Consider the following 25744-nt stretch of genomic DNA (forward strand, 5'->3'; position numbering starts at 1 on the left):
TAAGGAGTAAGCTAGTGGTTAGAGCAGTGGACTATAAACCAGGAGACCAGGGTTAGAGTCCTGCTGTCGCTCCTTGTGACCTTGGGCAAGTCACTTTACCCTCCATTGCCTCAGGTACAAACTTGCGGGCTGATACAGTACAGTGCGCTCCGTTGGAGCGCACTGTTAACCTGCCATTGGACACGCGTTTTCCCTTACCTCTTAATTCAGTAAGGGGTGGAAAACGTGCGTCCAACCCGCCGAACCTAATAGCGCCCTCAACATGCAAATGCATGTTGATGGCCCTATTAGGTATTTGCGCGCGATTCAGTAAGTAAAATATGCAGTCAAGCCGCACATTTTACTTTCAGAAATTAGCGCCTACCCAAAGGTAGGCGCTAATTTCTTCGGGCACCCTCAGACTTAATATCATGGCGATATTAAGTCGGAGGTCCCGAAGGGTAAAAAAAGTAAAGAGGGAAAAAAAAAAATTTTGAAGTCAGCCGGCAGCTGTCGGGTCGAAAACCGGATGCTCAATTTTGCCGGCGTCCAGTTTCCGAGCCCGTGGCTGTCAGCGGGCTCGAGAACCGACGCCAGCAAAATTGAGCGTCAGCTGTCAAACCCGCTGATAGCCGCCGCTCCGGTCCAAAAGGAGGCGCTAGGGACGCGCTAGTGTCCCTAGCGCCTCCTTTTGCCCGTTTCTACCACCGGACCTAATTTAAATACTCCTGCGGACTTTACTGAATCAGCCCGTTAGATTGTAAGCCCTCTGGAGATAGGGAAATACCTACAGTACCTGAATGTAATCCACTTTGAAGTGCTGAAAAAAGTGTGAAAAGCGGAATATAAATCTAAATAAATAAAAATAGCATACAGTTTTGTAGATCAAGGCCTCTGCCTAATAACTCTCAGGCTGATAAAGCAAATTATAATTGCTCCCATTCTCAAAGGTAATTTCAGTTAGGAAGCAGTAATCTACAGCAGTTACTTCGCAGATCCAATGGCAAAGGGCAACGCGGCCACCTCTTCTATGGGCTGGTTCCACACAAGCCTCTTCTACACTTCCCAAAATCCAGCACCTGAAAACTCAAGTGCTTCACAGGGAACCTGCATTCCCTTAAAGAAGGAGAAGTACTAGCTGGTGATATTTTTTGTAAAGATAAATGATGCCAGGATAGTGTCCCTCAGAAATCTGAATGCCAGTTTTAGTAATCTAATACATATGCCAGATTAATTTTCTGGGGCAATGGAACGCAGTAGTTAAAGCAAACTAGCATACAGCACCTACTAATTTTGCTAAATTACAAATCACGAGGTTTCCAGGAATGACCACACACAAGTTTCTTTGATGGAGACATCCACATGTTTAAAACATTAACTAAAATCAGATTGTAAATTGTTCTCTCCACATTTCTAAGAGCTTGTTAAAGAACGTTACTCCCTTTCCCACCCCCCACACTCACCCCAGTGCATTAATAACTGTAAAACTACTGAATCAAATTGTTGTTTTGCCTTGTAGGACTTTTTTTTTTTGCATACAAATCTTTGGCTGGGTTCAATTTTTGCCTATCAGTGTAAGCTGTTACTGGATTTTCTGCACAGCTGGCACAGGAGCAACATTTTTGCTGACAGGCAACACAAAGACTGAACAACCCACACATCCTACACATGATTTAAGTTCGGTGATAACCTTGTATTGGGTTTATTCCATTTCCTCCTGCTGGACTAACAAGAAACAATAAGACCAGAAAAGCATGGCAAGTGACCAAATTAATGGTGAAAGTTACATTGAGCAGAAAAGAAATATTCCGAGAAATTGCTGTGAAATTTAAGGAAGAGATCATTTTACATGGGAGCGGGATTATGGGTACAGGCAGCAAAACACAGTCTCAACATAAAAGACAGCACCTGAAGTGACATCTGGGATAGAATTACTGCTCTGAAGAACATAAGGTGTCATGTTGAGTCAGACCAATGGGTCCATTCAGCCCAATAGCTTCTCTCAGGCAGTGGCCAATGCCGAGGGATTACCCAGCAGATTCTAATTCCATGCTGCTCAATTCCAGAAGCAGAAGATAATCCCAAAAAGTCTACCTGGCTAATAGTTATTAATAGACCTGTAACTTTTGAAACCTCTTGCCTAGGGTGAGGTATGTCATCTAATTAATTAGTTACACATGATACCTAGTTGCAGGACCTTGGCTAAATTTGTTTCAAATCTAACATGACCAGGAAAGTCCAATTTTTATTTCAAGGTAGCAAAGTTTAACATCTTATGTTAAACCTACCTTTTAAAATAAAGCAAGAGAACCTTACTGTTTGCTTTCAGAAATAGAGAATAGTAAAATGCTAAAATATAGTAAAAGTGAAAATGTAAGCATTTACCTCTCTTCAAGCTGGTCCAACCCTCGGCCGCTTACTCAGGCAGTGTCTCTTTCCAGCAGAGGCTCTTTCTGTGTGCTCGACATACAGATCTGTTATTTATATGTGTAGCCCAACTTTCCCTCAGCTACTCATTTTACCCCTATTTTTCAGCATCTGAGGGATTTTGCATTTTGGGGTCCTCCCCCTGACTTTTGCTGTCCCCTTTTTGGGATGGGTCACAGAGGTATAAATTGCCCCTTATGTGCAAAGGGTTTTTCTTGTAGCTCAAAAGATTGATCAAGCAGTCTGATGAGCCTCCAAGTTTGCCAAGTGAAGGAGTTTGGAAGTAGAAGATTTTTGGCAAAATACTTTTGAGGAGTTTGGAGATTTGGAGAAGACTTTTAGAGAAGAGTTTTTGCTATTGGAACTCTGTAATCCAGCTCCTGAGAGACAGGCAAACCCTTGGTCTTAAAGAGCTGGGTTTCTGGTTTTCACATTTGTGCCCACTTAACATCAAAGGGTAAAGATCTGTGAGAATACATTTTGAGAACAAGTTCTGGAGTTTTTTCTAAATTTGGAACAAAAGGATTTTTTCCATTCTACTCTTTGTTAATAATGGTTTTTGAAGAGAACTACCCTACCCTTCAGGGGGAAGGGATTTTGGAAGAAGACACTGGTTCATTTACAAAGAGGAGAAGGAATAGAGGTTGCACCATGGACAAAGAAACCTCTGCTTTTGTTGTCATGATTTTCATCTTGCTATTCATGATTTTTGCAATTTTATTCTGCATCATTCTTTTTAAGTTCAAGTAAATATTTTTCAGGTGGACTCCATGCATCATTAACTGGTGCCTTCATCATTTGAGAAAGTCAGCCTTGAGAGTATACTATCTAGTATGAGAGAGTAGGGCAAGAGCTTAATACCAGAGACTGTTACCCACCATAGCAGCAGGTTCCCAGAAGGTTGAAACCCCACCCCTCCACCTCCGGAGCCAGATGAATCCAGACATTCCCAGGAGCTGATGTGAGGCACGTCTGAGTGAAAGAGAGGTCCAGGATAGTAATAGACAACCCTGGAACTGTGCGACCTCCTCCTTTCAATGTGCCCCACCAAGGTGGGGTTACATTTGTGCTAAACATTAACAAATTATATTTATATATAACAGCTACAACCTGTTGAAAATTCAGAGGCTATTTATGATATGGTGTGCTCAGCACATTCTGTCCCCCAGGCTGACCTCAGCACTCTCTCTTCCCTCCCTCCCCCCAATCCCAGTACTCTCTTCCCAACATCTCCTCCTGGTTCAAAATAAGCACTCTTCCACCCCCCCCCCCCCCCAGGCTGACCCCAACAATCTCCCCCTTTCCTCCTTCCTTCTCATCAAGCTGAGAATGTTTTTCGGCCTGCCTGTCCCAACGTTTCACCAGTGGCATGCGGCTTTGCAATGTACATGCATTTTAAACCACACAGCACACTCTCAAAGCCACTGGTGCAAAAACACCAACAGACAGAGGGACGCCATGGCACTGGGTCCCCACGCATAAATATATATATAAATATAAACAATTGGACAGGATCAGAAGGAAGCAAATCAGTCACTTGGCCATCCACAGCTTGAAGACCAAGTGAACACAAGGATAAAATGAAAACAATAATATAAGAAAAGGCCAACTCCCCAACTGCAGGTTTCACCTGTGAAATCTGTGGTCTCACTTGTGGGTCAAGGATTAATCCTTATATCACACCAATGGAAACTTATAAACTTAGTCAAAGGGAATTGCTGACAGCTCACAATAATATAAATATCAGTGGGAGACTCCCTCGTATAAAAATATTTCAATCTCTCAAAGATATAAACAACACACAAGAAGTTACAAGGAGGTAGGACTCAATAGTAAGAACAGAACATATTACTTCACAGAGAAAGTAGTGGTTGCATGGAAGACCATTCTAGAGGAATTAAGAGATAATAGGAAGAGTAGAATTTAAGAAAGTAATAGATAAGCACAGAAGGTGCTTATCTCTTACTTGCCAGGTTCTTATGGCCTGGATTGGCCACTGTTGGAAACAGGATGCTGGGCTTGATGGACCCTTGGTCTGACCCAGTATGGCATGTTCTTATGTTCCTAGCTACCAAGAAGTGAAGCTTGAGATGAACTGATGACTATGGAACTTCAACAGGAAGTAAACCGGCAGACTAGATGAACCTTGAAGTCCATATTTTCCCTTATATTCTATATTTGTATAAACAGAGCACGTAAACCTTATACAAAAATACATAAAACAGAAATGTAAGTGCTACTTTTTCCTGTTTCATGTTTGTACTGCAGCTTTTGTTGACCAATAGTGAGAAGGAGCTACTCTTAGAAAAGTTCCTAAAAAAAAAAAAAAAAAAAAAATTAGACAGCAATTTTGTGATAACAAATATGAAAGTCAGATCCGAAGTTTAGGTGAAGATCAAAGAAGCAAATTTCTTTTTTTGGCAGCAAAATAAAAATGATGCAACTTAAGCCTAGTAAAGGAGAGCTTGTCTGGGTCAAATGTAAAAAAAAAAAATCTGCATACACTGAATACAAATGCATTAAAGAAAAATATCATCGGGTACCTAGTTAAAATATACAGTAGTTAGAGGGTATTTCTCAAATTGCTCCCATAGTTGCAGAGTGTGTGGGTAATTCTACCTCATGTACTTTGTAGCTTTTCTCAAAGGTAAACTACCTGGGCAATTTCTCCTTGAAAATGAACTGGCACAAATTACTTTGCTTCTATTTGTGTGGATGATCAAGGTGGAGGAGGAAGTAAAACAGTGCATGTACATTTTGAAAAGCAAATGAACACACATGGTTCCCCCCCCCCCCCCCCCCAGAGATGAGCCTTTGTAACCCTGCTGAAGTAAACGTACCGTGGAAGCCTGAATGTACTTTTAGCTGAAAAGAGGCAGGCCAGTTTGCCCAAGCAGATACCTGTTTACCAGGGTAAATGGTTTTGAAAGCTTGTCTTTTCTTGTGCAAAAACCCCTCCACAAAATCACTTGTCTAATTTTTGCCCATCTTTAAACCTGATCCCAGATGTGACATGCCTAGCTGGTTGATAGCAGTGTTGTAAAGAACAGAATTTAGAAATCTGTGCAGGAAAAAAAAAAAGCACAAACAGTGTCCCCTCATCCATCTCTTTCACAACATGGGTGATAAGAAACAGCTTCTACCATCTCAGAGAAGTCAGTCTATACTCCTTCAAAAATGACAGCATTGTCTGCAGCCCCCTAACTATGATGCTAGTCATTAACTTACGGAATCCATCAGAATCCTATTTTCCAGTAGCTCCTACAATCTTTGGACACACCCACGATTCAATTCATATTACTCAGATTAAGAAATGTCTGCACCATGCCATCTCTCTCTCTTCCAAAGGCAATAAGAAAAGCATCAACTGATGAGCAACCCTTGGTCTATCCTAGGGCCTAATCTAGTCATATTTTTTGTGCCTTGTCATGACTGTAGAAGTGTACAATATACACCAACACCGCTAGTCTGACAAGAAATGTCTGGCCAGTGATAGGATGAATGTATTCAGGCAGACATTCAGAGAAAGGACAAGCTGCACAGGAACCACTGGGGGAATGACCCAAAAAGCAGGGCATGATTTGGGGTGCTGAGAGTAGGTCAGAAGACAGCTACTATAAACTCATGGGGGCAGAGATTGGTTTATCATGTTCTGGAGTCTTACAATGTGGACTGAGCTGCATCTGGATCTAAGTGATGTGTTTTCAATCTGTCAAAAAGGTTCTGTCAACCCTACAGAGACTGCAAGCCACCACAGCCAAGGTGAAGGAATATACAAATATGTCAAAATATTCACGCTCTCCTGTGAATGACAAATGTTCTGCAAGAACACTCACAGTGTTAACAAGTTGGGAAAAGGATTGTACTGTTTAGCCTGCCCACAGAACAGCACTATATAGCCAGTAGAGGAGAAAGCCAAAAGAATGCTGGGAGACCATTTAAGGAAGAAAAGGTGCAAATCGGCTGGCTCTGGCTGTGTTTGAGGGATAGGTCAGCCAGATGTTGGAGCCAGGTAAAGGGTGCATCTGGCAGATCATTTATTCTCCTGAAGAGCTAATTATCAAGAAGAAGAGAGAAGTCTGCACTCTTAGGAAATAGAGAGACAGACAGCTGTTCTTGCTTCATAGTCTAGCTATATGTAAAATCCCAACAAGGAACAGAGGAGCCAAGAGCTGAGAGACTTCCTTTCCAGAGATATCAAGGCCCAGGAGCACATGGCTGATCACCCTCCTAAGAGACTGAGTTAATTAATCTAAACTTTGGAAAGAGTATCTTAGCAGAGGAGGGAGAAGGCTTATTTTCTTGCCTTTTGTCACAAATTCACTATCTCATCTTAACTGTTTCAGCAGCTGCAGTCAAGCATAAACTCTTGCCACAACACCACAAGATAGGGCAAGGAAAGATGATGGACCGTGGTCTTTCTGTAAGAGACTGAAACCAGGCCCACTTTCTATTTAGTAGAGATGTGAATCGGGTGCCAGAATCTGTTCCGGTTTCGGGATTGTGGACCCGCGGGAAATTCCGTTTCCTGCAGGTCCAGACTGTTTTTTTCAGCTGTCCTGAGCCGAAAAAAAAAATCCACCCCAACTCTTTAAATCTAATTATTTAGAACCCCCCACCCTCCTGACCCCCCAAAAGCTTTCCTAAAGTAGCTGGTGGTCCAACGGAGGTCCCTGGAGCGACCTCCTGTTCTCGGGCCATCGGCTGCCAGTAAACAAAATGGCGCCATCTTAAAAAATGGCGCAGGCCATCCATTGCTCCTACCATGTGATAGAGGCCGGCCAATGGCACCAATAGCCCCTATCACATGGTAAGGGCAAAGGACCATCGGCGCCATTTTTATTAGTGGCAGCCAATGGCCTGAGCGCGGGCGATCACTCTCGGGACCCCCACTGGACCACAAGGTACTTTAGGAAAGTTTGGGAGGGGGGGTTGGGGGAGTGGGAGATTGTAAATAGTTAGATCTAAATGGTCGGGGTGGGTTTGGGGGTTTTTTTTGTGTGCCCTCTCTCCCCCCCCCCCCCCCCCAAATGATAAGAAACCCACATGAAAATTTCATGGGGTTTTCCTATCGTTTTTGGGGACCCCCAATACTTGACGGATTAGAAAATATCATACAATATTTTCATCCGTCAAAAAAAAACAATGCACATCCATACTATTTAGTACCAAGTAAACCATTTGGGGAAGCTCCCCAGGAGAGAGAGACCTTTCACACACTGCAGTTCTCATCCATTTGGTTTGTCATCTAGCCAGTTCCACTATCAAGAGGGACTTTTTTTTTTTAAATTTTCCCCACACAACTTTGAGTTTGGGACAGGGTGTACCCTTTACAGACTGGTGACCTTGGGGTGGCTCTGTCCCCCTCCCTTTGAGTACTTGCGGGGAAAAGATAAATTCTGAAAGTTGTGTACTTCACTGCTTTCCCCCCCTAACTTTTATTAGCACTCTTTTTTTTTTTTTTTTTTAATACTATCCATGAGTATGTTGGTTGCCCTGGCTGACAGGCCATACCCAGTGTCAGTAAAAAAGGTAAACAGTGGAGTGCCTCAGGGATCTGTACTTGGGCCGGTGCTTTTTAATATATTTATAAATGATCTGGGAAGGGGTATGACAAATGAGGTGATCAAATTTTCAGATGACACTAAATTATGCAGAGTAGTTAAATTGCAGGACCACCTTGCGAGACTGGAAGATTGGGTTTCCAAATGGCAGATGAAGTTTAACGTGGGCAAGTGCAAAGTGATGCATATAGGGAAAAATAACCCATGCTATAGTTACACGATGTTAGGTTCCATATTAGGAGTTACCACCCAGGAAAGAGATCTAGGCGTCATAGTGGATAATATATTAAAATTGTCGGGTCAGCGTGCTGTGGCTATCAAAAAAGCAATTAGAATGTTAGGAATTATTAGGAAGGGAATGGAAAATAAAACTGAAGATGTCAACGTCTCTGTATTGCTCCATGGTGAAAGCGCACCTTGAATTCTGTGTGCAACTCTGGTCACTGCATCTCAAAAAATGATATAGCTGCACTGGAGGAAGTGCAGAGAAGAGCGACCAAAATGATATGGGGCATGGAACAGCTGCCCTATGAGGAAAGGCTAAAGAAGTTAGAGCTGTTCAGTTTAGAGAAGAGATGACAGAGGGGATATGATAGAAGTCTACAAAACCATGAAAGGACTTGAACAAGTTAGTGTAAATTGGTTATTTATTCTCTCAAATAACAGAAGGACCAGAGGGCACTCCATGAAGTTAGCAAATAGCTCATTTAAAACAAATCAAAGAAAATTATTTTTTACTCAGCACATAGTTAAGCTCTGGAATTCATTGCCAGAAGATGTGGTTACAGCAGTTAGTTTAACTGGGTTTAAAAAAAGGTTTGGATAAGTTCCTAGAGGAAAAATCCTTAAACTGCTATTACAGTAATTGATAAGCAACAATAGCTTGTGATTTATCTAATGTTTAGGTACTTGCCAGGTACTTGTGACTTGGATTGGCCACTAGGGATGTGAATCGTTTTAGGACGATTAAAATTATCGTCCGATAATTTTAATATCGTCTTAAACCATTATGGAACACAATACAATAGAGATTCTAACGATTTATCGTTATAAATCGTTAGAATCGTGAGCCGGCACACTAAAACCCCCTAAAACCCACCCCCGACCCTTTAAATTAAATCCCCCACCCTCCCGAACCCCCCCCAAATGACTTAAATAACCTGCGGGTCCAGCGGCGGTCCGGAACGGCAGCGGTCCGGAACGGGCTCCTGCTCCTGAATCTTGTTGTCTTCAGCCGGCGCCATTTTCCAAAATGGCGCCGAAAAATGGCGGCGGCCATAGACGAACACGATTGGACGGCAGGAGGTCCTTCCGGACCCCCGCTGGACTTTTGGCAAGTCTCGTGGGGGTCAGGAGGCCCCCCACAAGCTGGCCAAAAGTTCCTGGAGGTCCAGCGGGGGTCAGGGAGCGATTTCCCGCCGCGAATCGTTTTCGTACGGAAAATGGCGCCGGCAGGAGATCGACTGCAGGAGGTTGTTCAGCGAGGCGCCGGAACCCTCGCTGAACGACCTCCTGCAGTCGATCTCCTGCCGGCGCCATTTTCCGTACGAAAACGATTCGCGGCGGGAAATCGCTCCCTGACCCCCGCAGGACCTCCAGGAACTTTTGGCCAGCTTGTGGGGGGCCTCCTGACCCCCACGAGACTTGCCAAAAGTCCAGCGGGGATCCGGAAGGACCTCCTGCCGTCCAATCGTGTTCGTCTATGGCCGCCGCCATTTTTCGGCGCCATTTTGGAAAATGGCGCCGGCTGAAGACAACAAGATTCAGGAGCAGGAGCCCGTTCCGGACCGCTGCCGTTCCGGACCGCCGCTGGACCCGCAGGTTATTTAAGTCATTTGGGGGGGGTTCGGGAGGGTGGGGGATTTAATTTAAAGGGTCGGGGGTGGGTTTTAGGGGGTTTTAATGTGCCGGTTTTGCGATTTTTCACGATTTTTCACGATTTTTCACGATATTTTACCCCCCCAAACGGCAACAATACGATTCCCTCCCCCTCCCAGCCGAAATCGATCGTTAAGACGATCGAGGACACGATTCACATCCCTATTGGCCACTGTTGGAAACAGGATGCTGGGCTTGATGGGCCCTTGGTCTGACCCAGTATGGCATGTCTTATGTACTAATAAAAGAGTTTCTGGTGTTATGATTTTATCAACCCAGAAGATTTAAACAACTACCGCCCAATATCAAACCTTCCCCTCTTTGCTAAATTAACAGAAAAGGCGGTTCTGAAACAACTAAACGAACACCTTGATGACCACAAAATTCTATTTCCTACACAACACGGCTTTAGAAAAAACCTCAGTACAGAAACCCTACTACTCAATCTTTCTGACACCTTATTAAGAGGCCTCGATAACAAACTAGATCACCTTCTGATCCTCCTCGATTTGTCAGCAGCCTTTGACACAGTGGACCACAAAAGGCTTATTTTTAGTCTGGAATCCATCGGGCTCGCTGGAAAAACCCTTAACTAGTTTTCCTCTTTCCTTAAAAACAGATTTTTCAAAGTTTCCTACAACAGCTTTTCATCCGAGGCCATCCCTCTGGATACTGGAGTTCCTCAAGGGTCGGCTTTATCATCCATTCTCTTTAATATCTACCTTCTTCCTTTATGCCATCTTTTAACTAGCCTTAACATCATTTTCTACATGTATGCTGATGACATACAACTGCTCATTCCCATTACTTCGTCTTAAGAAGAATCAATGTCAAAAGCAGCCTCACACCTGGAAGCAATACGAAAACTGCTAAACAACCTAAAATTATGCTTAAATATGAGCAAAACAAAATGTATACTAATTACAAGAAAAAACTCTGGTATAACATACACTCCTCCCTTCCAATTTGACAACATTCAAATCCAACTCAAAGACAACGTTAAAGATCTGGGTTTCTGGCTAGATAATGAGCTAAATCTTAAAAAACACATCGCAACAAAAACAAGAGAAGGCTTCTTCAAAATTCAAATACTCAAACACCTAAAACCGCTGCTTCACCCCCGGGATTTCAGAACCGTTCTTCAAACCCTCATCTTCTCCAGTATAGACTACTGCAACTCCCTTCTAATTGGCCTTCCCAATGCAACCTTAAGACCACTGCAGTTACTCCAAAATGCAGTTGCCAGAGTCCTGACTGGTAAAAGAAAATCCGACCATATATCCCCAGTTCTCCACAACTTACATTGGCTACCTGTTAAAAAAAGAATAGAGTACAAAGTCATCACAATTCTACACAAGACAATTCACAAAGCAGACTTCACTGCCCTGGACAATATTATACATCTGCATAAATCATCACGTACAAGATCCACATATAAAATTCAAGTGGATGTCCCTTCATTACCACAAGCCAAACTTTCCTCCACCAGAAATAGAGCCATCTCTATAGTCGGTCCAAAATTATGGAACTCATTACCTCTACACCTCAATTCACAAGAAAATTTTAAATTTTTTAAAAAAGAACTTAAAGAATGGCTACTCTCACAGTCTTACAATGACTGTGCACCCATTGATAACAGAGCATAAATCCTTTTCATATCCACCTCTCGCTCCTTTTTATTCCAGCAATCCTTCTGACACTCGCCCCGACTTGCAGAAACCTTCCTTCTCATTAATGGCTTCAACCGTCAACATCAAGCGTTGCATACATTCTTATCTAATGTTCAATGTACTTATTAACTTTTATTAAGTTTATGTTCTGTTTCAATCTGTTTTAATGTTATGAATTCAAATGTAACTGGTTCGTTGTAATGTAAACCGGAGTGAAGGCATTGTCAGCTGTACCTCGGTATATAAACAAATGCTAAATAAAAATAAATAAATAAATATCTGGTCTGTGGTGCCACAAGTGAGAGGTTGTTTGGGAAGGGCACAGAATTATAGTATTGGGGTGAGGGACCCTGTCTCATCCTTGACTCAGGCTATGAACCTGAAGATATATCACATTAGTAAATATAATTTCTCATGTGGTACTCCCCATTCCAAGCATAGGGGTGGGGGTTCACACATGTCAACATAAGAAACTATAAATAGTCTATTAAATCTCCTTGCACTACAATAAAGAGTATATCTTCCCCAACTTCTTTTATGTCTGGCCAACAGTTTTCCTCTCATTCCTTTGGTCTTACAGATCAATCAGAACAGCCTCTACTGAGGCTTTAACACCAGCCCAACATTACTTGGGGGACTCCTCCCCAATTTTCAGTCCTCTTCCCTTTCCATCTACTCACTGATTACAGCAACAATCCTTGGCTAGGGATCACAGGTCACAGCAATCTCCAGAAGCCACATGGGTGTACTTTGAGTTTGGCCTCTAAGTGTGTCTATTGTGCAATGGCTGGTACTTGCTCTTCAAACCCAAGCAGTGTGACTGCTGCCACCAGAACGTCCACACCCCACCAGAGGAGTAGAAACCAAATAGGATTAGAACCCAGATCTCATACATTACAGCCTACAGCAGTGCCACTGAATCATCAGTTCAGCTCCTATGGCCATCAGACCCACTCACGTTCTTTGGGGAAATACTACCTAAAAATGAGGAACAGAAGGCTAGTCTCTTAATAGGGTGACATGAAGCCCTCTTATTATATGAGCAAGATGTTTGCTACAGGAAAAAAAATAAGAGAAATCCTTTAATGAATATCAGACGTTATGCTATTTTAATCATGAAGTAGCAAGTTAAATAATTCAGCTGAATTGAAATACTCCTGTGAATTTGCACTCCTACAATGCAAACGCCCAGTAGGAGATCAGGGCTAGAAGATATCGGATGGATTTTAAAAGGCCTGCACACGTAAAACTGGGTACAACATGTGCGTAATCCCCAGTACACGCACAAGTGCCGGGCCTCTCCAAAGGGGCAGGCCAGAACAGCGCCATTGTATGCTGCCGGCACGCGCAACTTACTTCAGCTCCAGCAGTGAAGTTGCAAAACAAAAAAAAAAAAAAAAAGATAGGAAGCGTTTAGGGGTCGGGGAGGAGAAGAGGGAGGGAGTTTAGGTAAGGGGTAGGAAAGTTCCCTCCCGGTCTGCTCATTAATTGGAGTTAACTGGGAGGGAATGGAGGAAGGCCCAATTTTGTCGCTGCACATAATATACAAAAATTCACCCCCCCCCCCCCCCCCCTTTGCATGGGCGGATTGTAAAATCCAGCGCACATGTGCGCACAGCCACCCAATTTTATAACATGCTCGCACCGGGAAATGTGCACGCATTTTTTTAAATCTACCCCTATGTGTTCTACAATCTTGAGACATTCTTCTGGGTGCCATGCACTCTGGCTCCACTTCAACCACATGCTGGGTCTATGAGGGCACCATTACAAAACACACAAATTTCTAGTAGGTTTGATAAGTTAGAGCTCAGCTGAGAAGGAAATCCATGTTCTCTTGGTGTGTCCAAGTCCCGAATTCCAGAGAAAATAACCTTTTATCTAAAAGTTACTTCTTATTCTGAGGATGTACTGGGTTAGGTTCTAACACTGTGCATGGGAGAAGAGCATTACAACTTAGCTAGCTTTTTGCATCCGCTAGCTCAACATCCTCCGTTAGAGAGTTATTTTCAAATTAATCTATGCAGCCAGACAGTGAGATGATTACCCTATAGAAATAAACATCTACACAGGAATAAGCCAGATGTCGCAATCCTATATACAATAAAATTAAAGAATTATGACATTACAATGTTTAGGAGTTCAAGAGAGGTCCCTCAAACATGCCAGCTTTTCATCTGTTCAGTGTCTAATTGTCCCTGCTCTCCACAGCAACTGCTTTGTAAACATGCAGACTTCAATAGAGCACCAAATAAATTAGAAGCAAATTATTTAAAAAAAAATATTCATATCCGTTTCCTTGGGAATCACCTCTGCCCTATTTAACTTCTGGAACTTCCCACCCAAAGGACATCAACAGTCCAGCAGTTGGACGAGATTGCGACTCCTCTTTCAGTCACAAGAGCTTTAAGACTGTTACCAAGAATAATGAATAAATCAGCAGTGCACTTAAGCACTGGCATGTAAACACATGGATAGCAGTTTAAATATTTTATGTAGTTGAATGTTTAAGTCTTATTTGCCAGGACAACTCATAACTGACTGAGGCTAGACTATTCCTGCAAGAGTAACATCATTGACAGCAATCTCACGTTTAAAAAATTCATCGCGGATACGGTAAAAAAACGGTTTCTTTAAGCTACTCACGCTTAAACGTATTAAATCTCTATTACACCAATATGATTTCCGCACAGTATTACAAGCAACTATTTTATCAAAGATTGATTACTGCAATGCTCTGTTACTGGGTCTACCTAAAGCCACCATTCAACCTTTACAAATGCTGCAAAATGCAGCTGCCCGTATTATCACCGACACAAGCCACCATGATCACATCACTCCAGCTCTTCAGTCTTTGCACTGGCTACCCGTGGCTTACAGGATAATTTATAAATGTATGTCGCTGATACACAAAGCCATTCAAAACAGAGAAATGCAATGGTTCACAGATCAACTACAATTCAAAACGTCTTCCCGCCCAACGAGATTCCAGAATTTAGCTAAATTAAACATCCCTGCACCCAATCTGACTAAACTCTCTAGTACAAAAGAACGATCTTTCATCATTGCTGGATCAACAATATGGAACACCATGCCCTCTGAATTACGCCAGGAACTCTGTCACAAAAAATTTAAACAAAACCTCAAAACCTGGCTATTTAAAAAAGCCTACTATCAATAATCTGAATTCTCAACTACTCTTCCTAACTTCCACAATCTATCATATATTGTTTATATGCTATTAATACAAAGTTATATACTGTATTGTATTCAAGTTACCATGTTATATTGTAAAGCGCAATGCTGAATTACTGTTTGTATGTAAACCGAGGTGATGTTATTTACGTACCCCGGTATAGAAAAAAATCTATAAATAAATAAATAAATATATGTTGAACTTCATCGCACATTTTCTTTACTCGTGTACTAAAAAAGGACTTAACTTCTGATGCAGTTAGCTAATGATATGCTAATACATTGGGTTACCACACTTTTTAAACTCCCAATAAGGTGCACACAAAGGCTTAGTGCAGATAAAAACAATGAGGTCTATATTCAAAAGCATTTAGCTGGCTAACTCAGAAGTCATAATCAAATCAAGAGCAGAGTACTGCTCTGTCGCTGTGGATATTAATTTTTTTTATATTTATCAATTTTAATGAATATCAATGTCCCATGATATCTATTCGGAGGTGCGGAGCAGTAAAGAAGTAGTGAGAATGGCAATTTGATTTGAAACAATGCAGCGAGGTAAAAATTCTAAGTAGTTGGAGATTTCTATTCTGAGACTCCCCTGAAGAAAGACTCATCTGAAACACGAAAGTGTCGGGATTCAGTTTCATCATTTAAAGAAGCCAACACCCAGGAAGTCGGAAGGTACCCCGCTTTAATACAAGTACAAACTTCAAATTCCACTCAGTTTCATTTTTCTCCGCTCACAGATTAGTGTTAACACGACGGATGTCATTGAAATTTTGGGACTTTGAGAATACACTCTATAAAAAAATTCTTAAAAAAAAAAATTGCATACGGAGGTGGCAGGTGGTTAATGATTATGACCAATAATAAATTGGTGCGAGGATACCTACACTATATGAAACCTTCTGCTCCACAGATAAGGAATTTGAAATCCAAGCAGACATACTAAAGGAGAGGTTCTGAGTTCGAGGTTATCCCCATAAGGCTATTCAGAGGGCATACAAAAAGGCGAAATTTAGTGATCGCCAACAATTGTTGTTATACAAGTCCAAAAAGGAAACATCTCATTTGGTATGTGTATTACAACAGTCTACAGCCACGGGAGCGATCATTTCGGTTATCAAGAAGCATTGGCTCATTTTGTCTTTGCATAAAGAATTTTCAGAACTTCCCATGTTTGCTACATCCAGAGGCCGAAACATTCGAGACATGTTGGTACATGCACAATAGAAACGTGATTGTCCCACAGAGGAAATGATAGGACATCAGTCATGTGGACGTTGCAGTTGGTGTCACCAAACCATAGTGGGGAAGGAATGGGTGGATCCGGTCACTCAGTATAAAGTTTGGAGAAAGAGTAACACCAATTGCAATTCTAGAAATGTGGTATATGTTATTGTTTGCCCATGTCCCAAACTTTATGTTGGTCGCACATCACACCCAGTACGCGTTAGATTAAGTGAACACAAGTCACGGTACACCACAGCTAAATTGACGGCACCTATGGTGCAACATTTGAAGAAAGCAGGTCATGACATACGGGATTTAAAATGGACAGTATTGGAACAAGTCACAGCTTCCCCTCGTGGAGGTGATTTGAGTGTTCGATTAAACTATTGTGAACTATTTTGGATTTATACTTTACAGTCATTACACCCAGTGGGAATGAATGAAGAACTCAACTTGTCTACAGTTTTCTAAAAATCCGCATTATAACAGCAGTTTGCTCCCCTAAACGGTGGGATCCTTTCCCCCATTTAGGCCGCACAGGGTTGGTGACAGAGATTCGGTTGAATTCTTATTGGGGAGATCGTTTAATTGCAGTACCGACTATATATATATTCAATTTTCAGGCTCCCCCTAGAGCCTCCTGCCCTTGAGTTTCTACTGTTGTCCTTCTCCCACCCCTGTTCATTGTATTTTTCACCTACTATTGAGATGTAAACCGATATGATATGCATTCTAATGTCGGTATAGGAAAGCTGTTAAATAAATATATGTTGCAGGGATGCCTACACGATTGTATGAAACCTTCAACTCCCTCCTCCAAATATTTTTATAAAAACTATTTTTGAACACCTAACGATAATATTGGGTCCACTGGTGTGTAGGTTACTAAAAACTTATATAGTTAGTAAAAATTAATACACATTAGAGAAAATATATTGACTATAGATAAATGAACACACCCTTAGGGTAGTACAGTGATCGAACAGTTTGTTCATTTTGTTGATTCAATTTTAACTCAGAAGTTTGCCAGTTAAATGAATGTTTGGGCATATATCCAGCTAAATTCTAGTCTGCTAATGAGTTAGGAAGTTTAGCTGGGTAAGTTAGGAGTGTTCCGGAGATGTATCTGGGAAGAGTTAAGTTAGCTGGCTAAATTAACTGGCTAACTCAGAATGAGAATGAGCCAGCTGATTTACCCCTGGATTCATCAAAATGCAACAATGCATGGATAATGCCCGTGCATGTTTATTTTAGAATTACCCCACCACACGACAATTCCTGAGTGAGAGAGAGAGACAGACAATCTGTAAGGCCCTCATTAGTAGTCAAGTATTTATATCTCTAATAGCTCGAGGTGAGGAGGTGGTGGTTTAAGGTTTAGGGGCCAGTTTTTCATGTAGATCGAGACGTACGAACAGCACAGTACACCTCAGTGAAGATTTGACGTCATTTACACACTATTGGCCTCCCTAGCTCCATAGCCCGAGCCATAGCAGACATCAACTGTTCACTCTCCCATGAGACTGTCCCAGACACACTCAAACATGCGGTAGTCAAACTTCTCCTAAAGAAGCCCTCCAATTTCCACCCCATCTCTAACCTCCCATTTATTGCCAAGCTAACGGAAAGAGTTGTTAATACACAACTCATGGACTATCTTGATAATCACTCCATCCTCCACATCTCAACACTGAATTGCTACTTCTCACCCTATCTGACCACCTCCTTAGAGGAATGGGCCAAGGTAACAGTTACCTCCTCGCCCTCCTTGATATTTCTGCGGCCTTCGACACCATCTGCCATAATCACCTTCTTGCCCGCCTAGAAAGCATCGGCATCTCAGGTCTAGCCCTTGCTTGGTTCAAATCCTCTCTCTCAAACAGAAAGTTCTCAGTTAAAATTGGTAATGCCATATCCGCCCCCATCCTCTGCAACAAGGAGTCCCACAAGGCTCATCACTTTCATCCACCCTTTTCAACATCTACCTCACCCCACTCTGCCAGCTTCTCTCTGAACTCAAACTAAAGTTCTGTCTATATGCAGACGAAGTCCAGATCATCATACCTATTCACAACTCTATCCCCGACACTCTGAAGCACTGGGAAAACTGCCTCGCAGCCATCAACTCCCTACTCACCAACCTCCACCTCGCACTCAATACTAACAAAACTGAACTTCTTCTCATCTCCCCCCACTCTCCCCCTTCCCCCCTGTCCAATGACCCCACTCTTACATTACCACAGCCCAACCCTTCATAAGGGACCTTGGAGTTCTCCTTGATCAACAATTAAGCTTGAAGAAATACGTTAAAACCATACTTAAAGAAGGATTCTTCAAACTCAATGTCCTAAAAAAAAACTTAAACCCCTAGTATACACCCAAGACTTCCACACAGTGATCCAAGCCACTATCTCCTCCAAATTGGACTACTGTAACGCACTCTTCCTAGTGCTCCCCTACTCCACGATAAAACCACTACAAATGTTACAAAATGTGACTGCTAGAATCATCTCAAACACCCGCAAATCTGAACATATCACCCCCATCCTCAGCGATCTACACTAGCCCCCCTATCTCTTCCCGAATTCTCTACAAAACCCTGACCATTGTACATAAATTCATTCACGTTCACAACTCCAACTGGCTAGATATTCCTTTTAACACTCAGTCTACCCGGCCCACCAGAACTGCTAACAAAGGCACCTTACTAGTACCCTTACTCAAAACAGCTCACCTCTCCTCCACACGCGACCGTGCCCTCTCAATTGCTGGCCCTTCACTCTGGAACTCCCTGCCTCCAAACCTACGCCCTTGCACCATCAAATTTAAAAAGAAGTTAAAAATGTGGTTATTCAAACAAGCTTATCCGGACTAGTCTACCCCCATCCTCCCCCCCCCCCCTGCTACCTTAATCTACCTCTCCCCCACGCAAACATCTAACACACAAAATGTTTTTCCCATGTACTTCCGTATTATGATGCTATTTTTGTCTCCCATATAGACAATCCTATTTTCCTTATGTTAAGGAATTACATGTTCGCCTGTTAAGTTACCTTTCTACCCTGCTCTTGTGTTATCCCCCTCCCAGTTTTAACTCCCTGTTAACATGTACTTTCAAGCCTGCTGTTCAAATGTGAACCAGTATAGAAAAGTCTTTAAATAAATAAATAAATTTGGAATAAGGAAAGTCTCACAGAGATGACATTTCTACTATGTTCTCTCACTCTAGCTTGATGGACTCTATAACAGGGTTGGACCCAAAAAGCAAATCGGAAGCCGATCCAGTTGGCTGTGATACAGTAAAGACAATGAGAATCGGACGATCAGAAGAAGCCCTTTATTTCAATGCCCGACTCTGGCCGAGTTTCGCTCATAGAGCTGCCTCAGAACACTCTGACATTCTTTCTGCTAGTGTCAAAACTTTTGACACTAGCAGAAAGAATGTCAGAGTGTTCTGCAGACACTAATGATATTGTGACATTGTGACAGTGTGACAGCAGCCCTGCAGGCATATTTTAAGTCCTGCTAATTGAATTGCCCCTGAGGCAGCTCTATGAGCGAAACTCGGCCAGAGTCAGGCATTGAAATAAAGGGCTTCTTCTGATCGTCCGATTCTCATTGTCTTTACTCTATAACAGGGTACCATCAAGCTAGGCATATAAATATTTGTACACTGAGGGCCTCCTCAGAGGTTCTCTCTACTCCACTCCCCTCTCCAGCCCAGAAGTGGCCAAAATGCAATTCGAAAAATTTATCGCGAATTGCGTTACGGGCATGTCAATCATATCGCACAGCTTAACGCCAAGAAAAAAGGTGTAGTTATTTCTGGCATTAAAACCATATGATAGCATGCGTTATGCTATCTCACGATGCTATATTGCCCCTCATTTTCATAAATCCTGCCCAAACTCCTCCCTAATCCCACTTCTTCCCAAAATTTGTATTCGTGCCATGAGCTAGCGTTATCGCATGCGTTATGGCGTTAACACGTGCCTTAACACCATAATGCATTTTGATGAATGATCCTGTTAGATGGTCAAGTCTGTCAGGCCAAAGAGCTGTCTCAAAGTTAGCCAGTTATAATTAGATGGATAATTTTAAGATAGTCTGCTATATTCAATAGAGCGGCTACACTATTTACTCCTGGGGGAATTCTGTGCAAAAAAATAACATAATATAAATGACAATCTTTAAGTAATTAATTTAAAATGTAATACAGAAAAAAGTTATTAAAGATGCAGAATTTTAAATATTTTGAGCAGAATTTCCCTAGAAGTTCAATTAAGTGTCCTTTCCACTTTCTCCCTACTCCCCTGGTCACTTTGCCCTCTCAAGCCCCAACTCCTCCTCTTGCCAGTATCTCTCCCCTTCCACTATCTCCACTCCCAGAGTTTGATCCCTCTCTCTCAGTACTGCCACTCACATAGGCTCCTTCTGTCTCTTTCTCTCTCACACACAGGCTCCCTCTAGTGCACATACACATCCCCTTCCTACAGGCTTCCCTCTCAAGCACACATCCCCTCATACAAGGTTTATTTATTTTATTTATTTAAAAAACTTTTCTATACCGTTGCTAAGTTAAATACCATCGCAACGGTTTACATGTAGGCACATATTTAATGTAGGTGAAAGTGTACTATAGTACATTCTAACAGGTGCCGTCAAAGGTTTGGTTACAATAAATCATTGGACAATCATTTAGTGAAGTAGTTCAAAACCATTTGTACCAAGGTACGTACACGGGTAGTTTTATCACACATAGTATTATATTTATGCTTATTGTGTAGAGTTCATAGACTAATCTACTGTAAAGTCCTAAGTACTGTGTGTTGGTGCCTGTCTTTTCCTGAATGATTTCTCTCTATTTTCCCGTCTCCTTTTAAAAAGCCAGGTTTTTAAACTTTTCTTGAATGCCTTGAGATCACTTTGTAGTCTGATCTCTGGAGGCATTGTGTTCCAGATTATGGGTCCTGCTAGTGATAGGGCTCTTTCTCTCACTTGGGTCAGTCTTGCTGTTTTAACTGATGGAATGGTTAGGAGGGCTTTATTTGCTGATCGGAGGTTCCTGTGTGGAGTGTGTACCCGTAATGCTGTGTTTAACCAATCTGATTTCTCATCATAAATTAGTTTGTGCATGATACATAGGGTTTTATATTTAATTCTGTGTTCAATTGGAAGCCAGTGTAACTCTGCTAGGGTTTCAGTTATATGGTCCCTCCTCCTTTTTCCGGTTAGTATTCTGGCTGCTGTGTTCTGAAGTATTTGCAGTGGTCTTAATATCGTATTAGGTAGTCCTAGCATAAGGGCATTGCAGTAGTCCGTGCTGGAGAAAATTAGTGCCTGTAGTATTGTTCGGAAGTCATTTTGAGTTAGTAGTGGTTTAAGTTTTCTGAGTACCATGAGCTTTGCATAATCTTCCTTTACTTTTAGTGATATGTGTTGTTTCAGATTGATTTCAGGGTCTATAATTATTCCTAGGTTACGTACTTTACCAGCTAGTTCAATTTTCTGGTTGTCTTTGAGTATTATTGATGTTTGACTGATTTCAGAATTTTTTCGTTCTAAGTGTAGAAATTCTGTTTTATCAATATTAATTACAAGTTCCATTTGTGTCAGTAGTTTTATAATGCTTAGGTACATGTTGGCTAGGTTTAATGTTTTTTCTAAAGTGTCCTCTATGGGTAGAATTAGTTGAATGTCGGCGTAAATGTAGTGCACAAGGTTCCTCTCTCTCTTGCATACACACCCACACAGGCTGCCTCTCTCTTTCATGCATACACCCTCACATACTACACAATCCCTTTTTCACACATACCAGTTCCCAAACGCTCACACATACACACTCCTTCACCATCTCCTCACATAGGCTCCCTCTCTCTAGCACACTCACGCACCTCCACACATGCTGTCTCACCACCACCCTCCCAGGCTCACAGTCTTACACACACATGCACCTCTATTCACATTCACTCTCACCGGGGCCTGCTTCATCTTTGCCAGGGCCTTCAAACTTTGCTGCAAGTAGGACGAGCACCGCTTGCGACACGCCAGGACCTTCATCTTAGTCATGAGCGGGATGGACTCCGCTCATGGCATGTTGGGGCCTTTATCTTCGCCACAAGCAGGACGAGCTCCGTTCACAGCACAGAGGAGGAGGAGAAGTCCATTAATGGCTATTAATCAATTTTACTTAGGGAATAGCCACTACTATTGATTGCATCAGTAGTATGGGATCTTCTTAGTGTTTGGGTAATTGCCAGGTTCTTGTGGCCTGGTTTTGGCCTCTGTTGGAAACAGGATGCTGGGCTTGATGGACCCTTGATCTGACCCAGCATGGCAATTTCTTATGTTCATCTTCATCAAATTCTGCGCGGGGGGGGGGGGGGGGGGGGGGGGTGATTTTGCACAAATTATGTGCTCCGCAGTAGCACAAAATTTCCCCAGGACTAATCTATTGAATATACCACCAAAGTTAGACAGATAAGCTTATCCGGCTAACTTTGCTATCCAGACTGTGTGTGAATACGGACCTCAATATTTTTGCACATAAATCATGTTTTCAGCACAGAAAACCTGATTTGAATAAATTAGGTTTTCTGCACATAAATCTCAAGTACATAACACTGGCACCATGAACTCCAGGTTCAGCCCTGTAAACTAATACTGGCCACAGGAACTTTCTTCTATCAGACCAGGGGTTAAATTCTGAGTGTTAAAAAAAACCAGGGGTTAAAAGTCTATGCACTTCTTTGCATATATAATACCATACATATAAATACATAATTTTGTAAAACGCCTTGATCATTGGAGGGGCAATAAAAAAAAAAAAAAAAAAAAGTAAAATAAATAATTCAGGGGTCTTTAGCTAATGTCATTAACAAGGGATTTGCATGGAGGACAACAAATGCACAGAACTCCTTTTCAAATCGGGAGTAAAGCTCTGAGCACAAAAATATGCACCTAAGCAGTCCCTTGCATCGGGTCCCCAGTGAATAAATTCCTGGTACGTGGCTTGGTTCTTTGTAGACTGAATGATGACAGGAGCTAGAGAAAAGCGGTAGTGGTGCAGGGCAGGTAGGCCATGGGTAAATGCTGTCTTAGGCCTCAGACTGAGCAGAGAACGTTGGAGCTGCAGCTCATTTAGGTTTAAACATGTTGTTTCTAGCAACTGCCTTACATCAGAGGGAGCTAGAAAAGTGACAAATTCAAGTTTGTCTACAGATTTACAGGCCTTGTGCAAACCTTTGCAGACCATACAGACAGGTCCAATTTTTAACCTATTTTTATGGACAGCCCATTCATTTATGGCAACACTGGTTGGGTTTTTAGTCATGACTATACTGATTATGCTTCATCCTGGTTTGGAGGACATGTTCAGTCTCTCTGATAGGACATTTCTTGGACTGGATGAGGCAAACCTGCTTTATTTGCAAGTGAATGAGCCATGTATGATTCGACTGGCTTGTGATATAATGTGGGAACGGCAGTATGTGTGTGCACATATGCCTTTGCAGATCTTGTATTTCTTTTGATCACAAGGTAAAGTACCTCTTTGTCCTACTGTCTGGTTAGATGCTTCTGTCAGGTAAATTGGAAAAGTTAGGTGTACTATGATAGGTGGTTCAATAAAAATGTTTCTCAGGGTTTGATCCTCAGTAAGCATACATCTAATCTGATTTTTCTCTTTGTATAAAAACAGGGCTTTATTATATGGTATGTGCCATTTTTAATTTATTGTATGTTACGTTCCATTTCCCTCAGCACCAAGACTCTTGCTCTCCAGTCTTAATGCTTTCAGGAGTGGATTTGACTGTGATCAGAAGTATGTGCTCATCTTACTAAACATCTCTGCAGCATTTGCTACTGTAATCAAAGTGGTTTATTTATTTATTTTTAGATTTTTATATACCGGTGTTCCTATATGAAATAAAGATCACATCGGTTTACATTGAAACAGAACATGAAAATTGCCAAAAGGCATTACATAGAACAAGGTTATGAAACTTGGAACAGTGTACATAAGTTCAAAATTTAACAATAACGTTGTAACATTGATGACCAAAAGATAAAGGAGAAAAAAAAAAAAAAAAAAAAAGACTTAAACAATTAAGTTGACAGGTCTTATTGAGCATAAAAATTATAACGTATAAGTGAGAAAGTCTCAAGTGTCCTGCAGCAAGAGATTAGATACCGAAGTAGGTAGTGGTATGGAAAATGGGGGTTTGTGAAGAAGATATGTTCTTGCTGGTTGGAGGGGAAAAAATGATGATCATGGTCCTGGAAAAGCTTGGCTAAAGAGCCAGGTTTTAAGTTTTTTTTTTGAATGAAGAGTGGCAGAACTCAAGCCGAATGTCTGGTGGGAGCGCATTCCATTGAATGGGGCCTGCTGTAGATATGGCACGTTTATGATGCGAGGATTTTGTTGAAGGTACATAGAGTGTGCCTTTATATGCTCCTCTGATGGGTCTAGAGGAGGAGTGAGGGCGTAGTTGGTTACATAATTGAAGAGGAGAGATATTGTGAATGGATTTATGAATTACGGTGAGTACTTTATATAGGATCCTTTGCTTTATAGGCAGCCAGTGGAGGAGCTTGAGAATGGGGGTGATGTGATCTCTTTTATTCGTATTGGTAAGGATTCTGGCTGCAGAGTTCTGTAGCATTTGGAGGGGTTTGATGGATGAATATGGAAGGCCAAAGAGAAGCGAATTGCAATAGTCGACTTTTGATAGAATAATGGCTTGTAGGACCATCCGAAAATCGTTGAAATAAAGAAGAGGCTTCAATTTTTTTAAGACTTGTAACTTATAAAAACAGTCTTTGGTGGTTGCGCTTATGAATTTTTTAAAATTGAGCTGATTGTCTAGCATGATACCTAGATCTCGAACATGTGGTGAGTGATTTAATATGGGAGTGGATGAGTTTACATCATACCTGCCTGTCTGACAACAGTAGATTAAGATTGTTTGCCACTTCTTCCTGGTATCTGATTAAGACAGGTGTTCCGCAAGGGTCAGCCCTATCGTCTACCCCTTTTTAACAGCTATATAATCCCCCTACTGTTTGGTTTAAGAGGGCCATACAGTTCCCAGGAGACTATCAATGTCCTGGACCTCTGATTTTCTTTTCTATCACCTTGTTCCAGTAGTTCCTAGGATATCAGGGCTCACCAGCAGGTCTACACCTCTGATGCCTTTCGTGAAGTGGTGGGTGTTATCTGAACAGTCATTCTGTTTCATCCACTTCTCAATCACTGATCAAAATAGTCACTGTAGAAGGCTTCTCTTGGCATGGCAGGCCACAAAAGATAATGAAGAGGCAAGGCTGCTGTTCAACTAAAAAAAAAAAAGGTTTACTTTAAAGAATAAGATCCATTTCAACAATGCACTGTCACTTTTGCATCTAGTCTGGAGCAATCTTAATGATTCTGGGGCCATCGGCAAATCTCAATCATGGGACCCTCACACCCCTTTTATTTTCATTCAACCTACTCTGAACAAGAATATAGCAATACATTTTCCCAATGCATGTCCCTTCAATAACATATCACAGTTTCTATTATGAGGTTCCAAAACCTTCCCCTTCCTAATAAAAACAAAACACCGCCAGCATTAATGGTAGCGGAATTTTTTTTTTTGGGACTGAGAGGCCCCAACACAACACCTCCCACATCAAACTATTTCCTACCTGGTCTCTCCCTCAGGCAGCGAAGGCCAAGCTGTAGCCAGACAATTTGGCACCTATCGCCAAATGAAAAAGTACGTCCTCGCCCTGTACACGACACGAGAGCATGAACTG

The 25744-nt window shown here is 41.9% G+C and overlaps 1 protein-coding gene across 13 annotated transcripts in view; it reads right to left on the minus strand.

Moving 5' to 3' along the window:
* The window catches only part of LIMCH1 (LIM and calponin homology domains 1), a 692462-nt gene that overhangs the window by 277946 nt on the left and 388772 nt on the right, over window positions 1–25744 (minus strand). The window contains exon 3 of one of the 13 annotated variants that reach the window (XM_029588787.1): window positions 25117–25281. The exons of the other annotated variants lie outside the window; for them this stretch is intronic. Coding sequence (XP_029444647.1) covers window positions 25117–25185 — 69 coding nt within the window. The 5' untranslated portion in view covers window positions 25186–25281. The remainder of the gene's footprint in view (window positions 1–25116; window positions 25282–25744) is intronic. 13 annotated transcript variants of the gene reach the window in all.

Source organism: Rhinatrema bivittatum, chromosome 1, assembly GCF_901001135.1.
Source record: "Rhinatrema bivittatum chromosome 1, aRhiBiv1.1, whole genome shotgun sequence".
NCBI lineage: Eukaryota > Metazoa > Chordata > Amphibia > Gymnophiona > Rhinatrematidae > Rhinatrema > Rhinatrema bivittatum.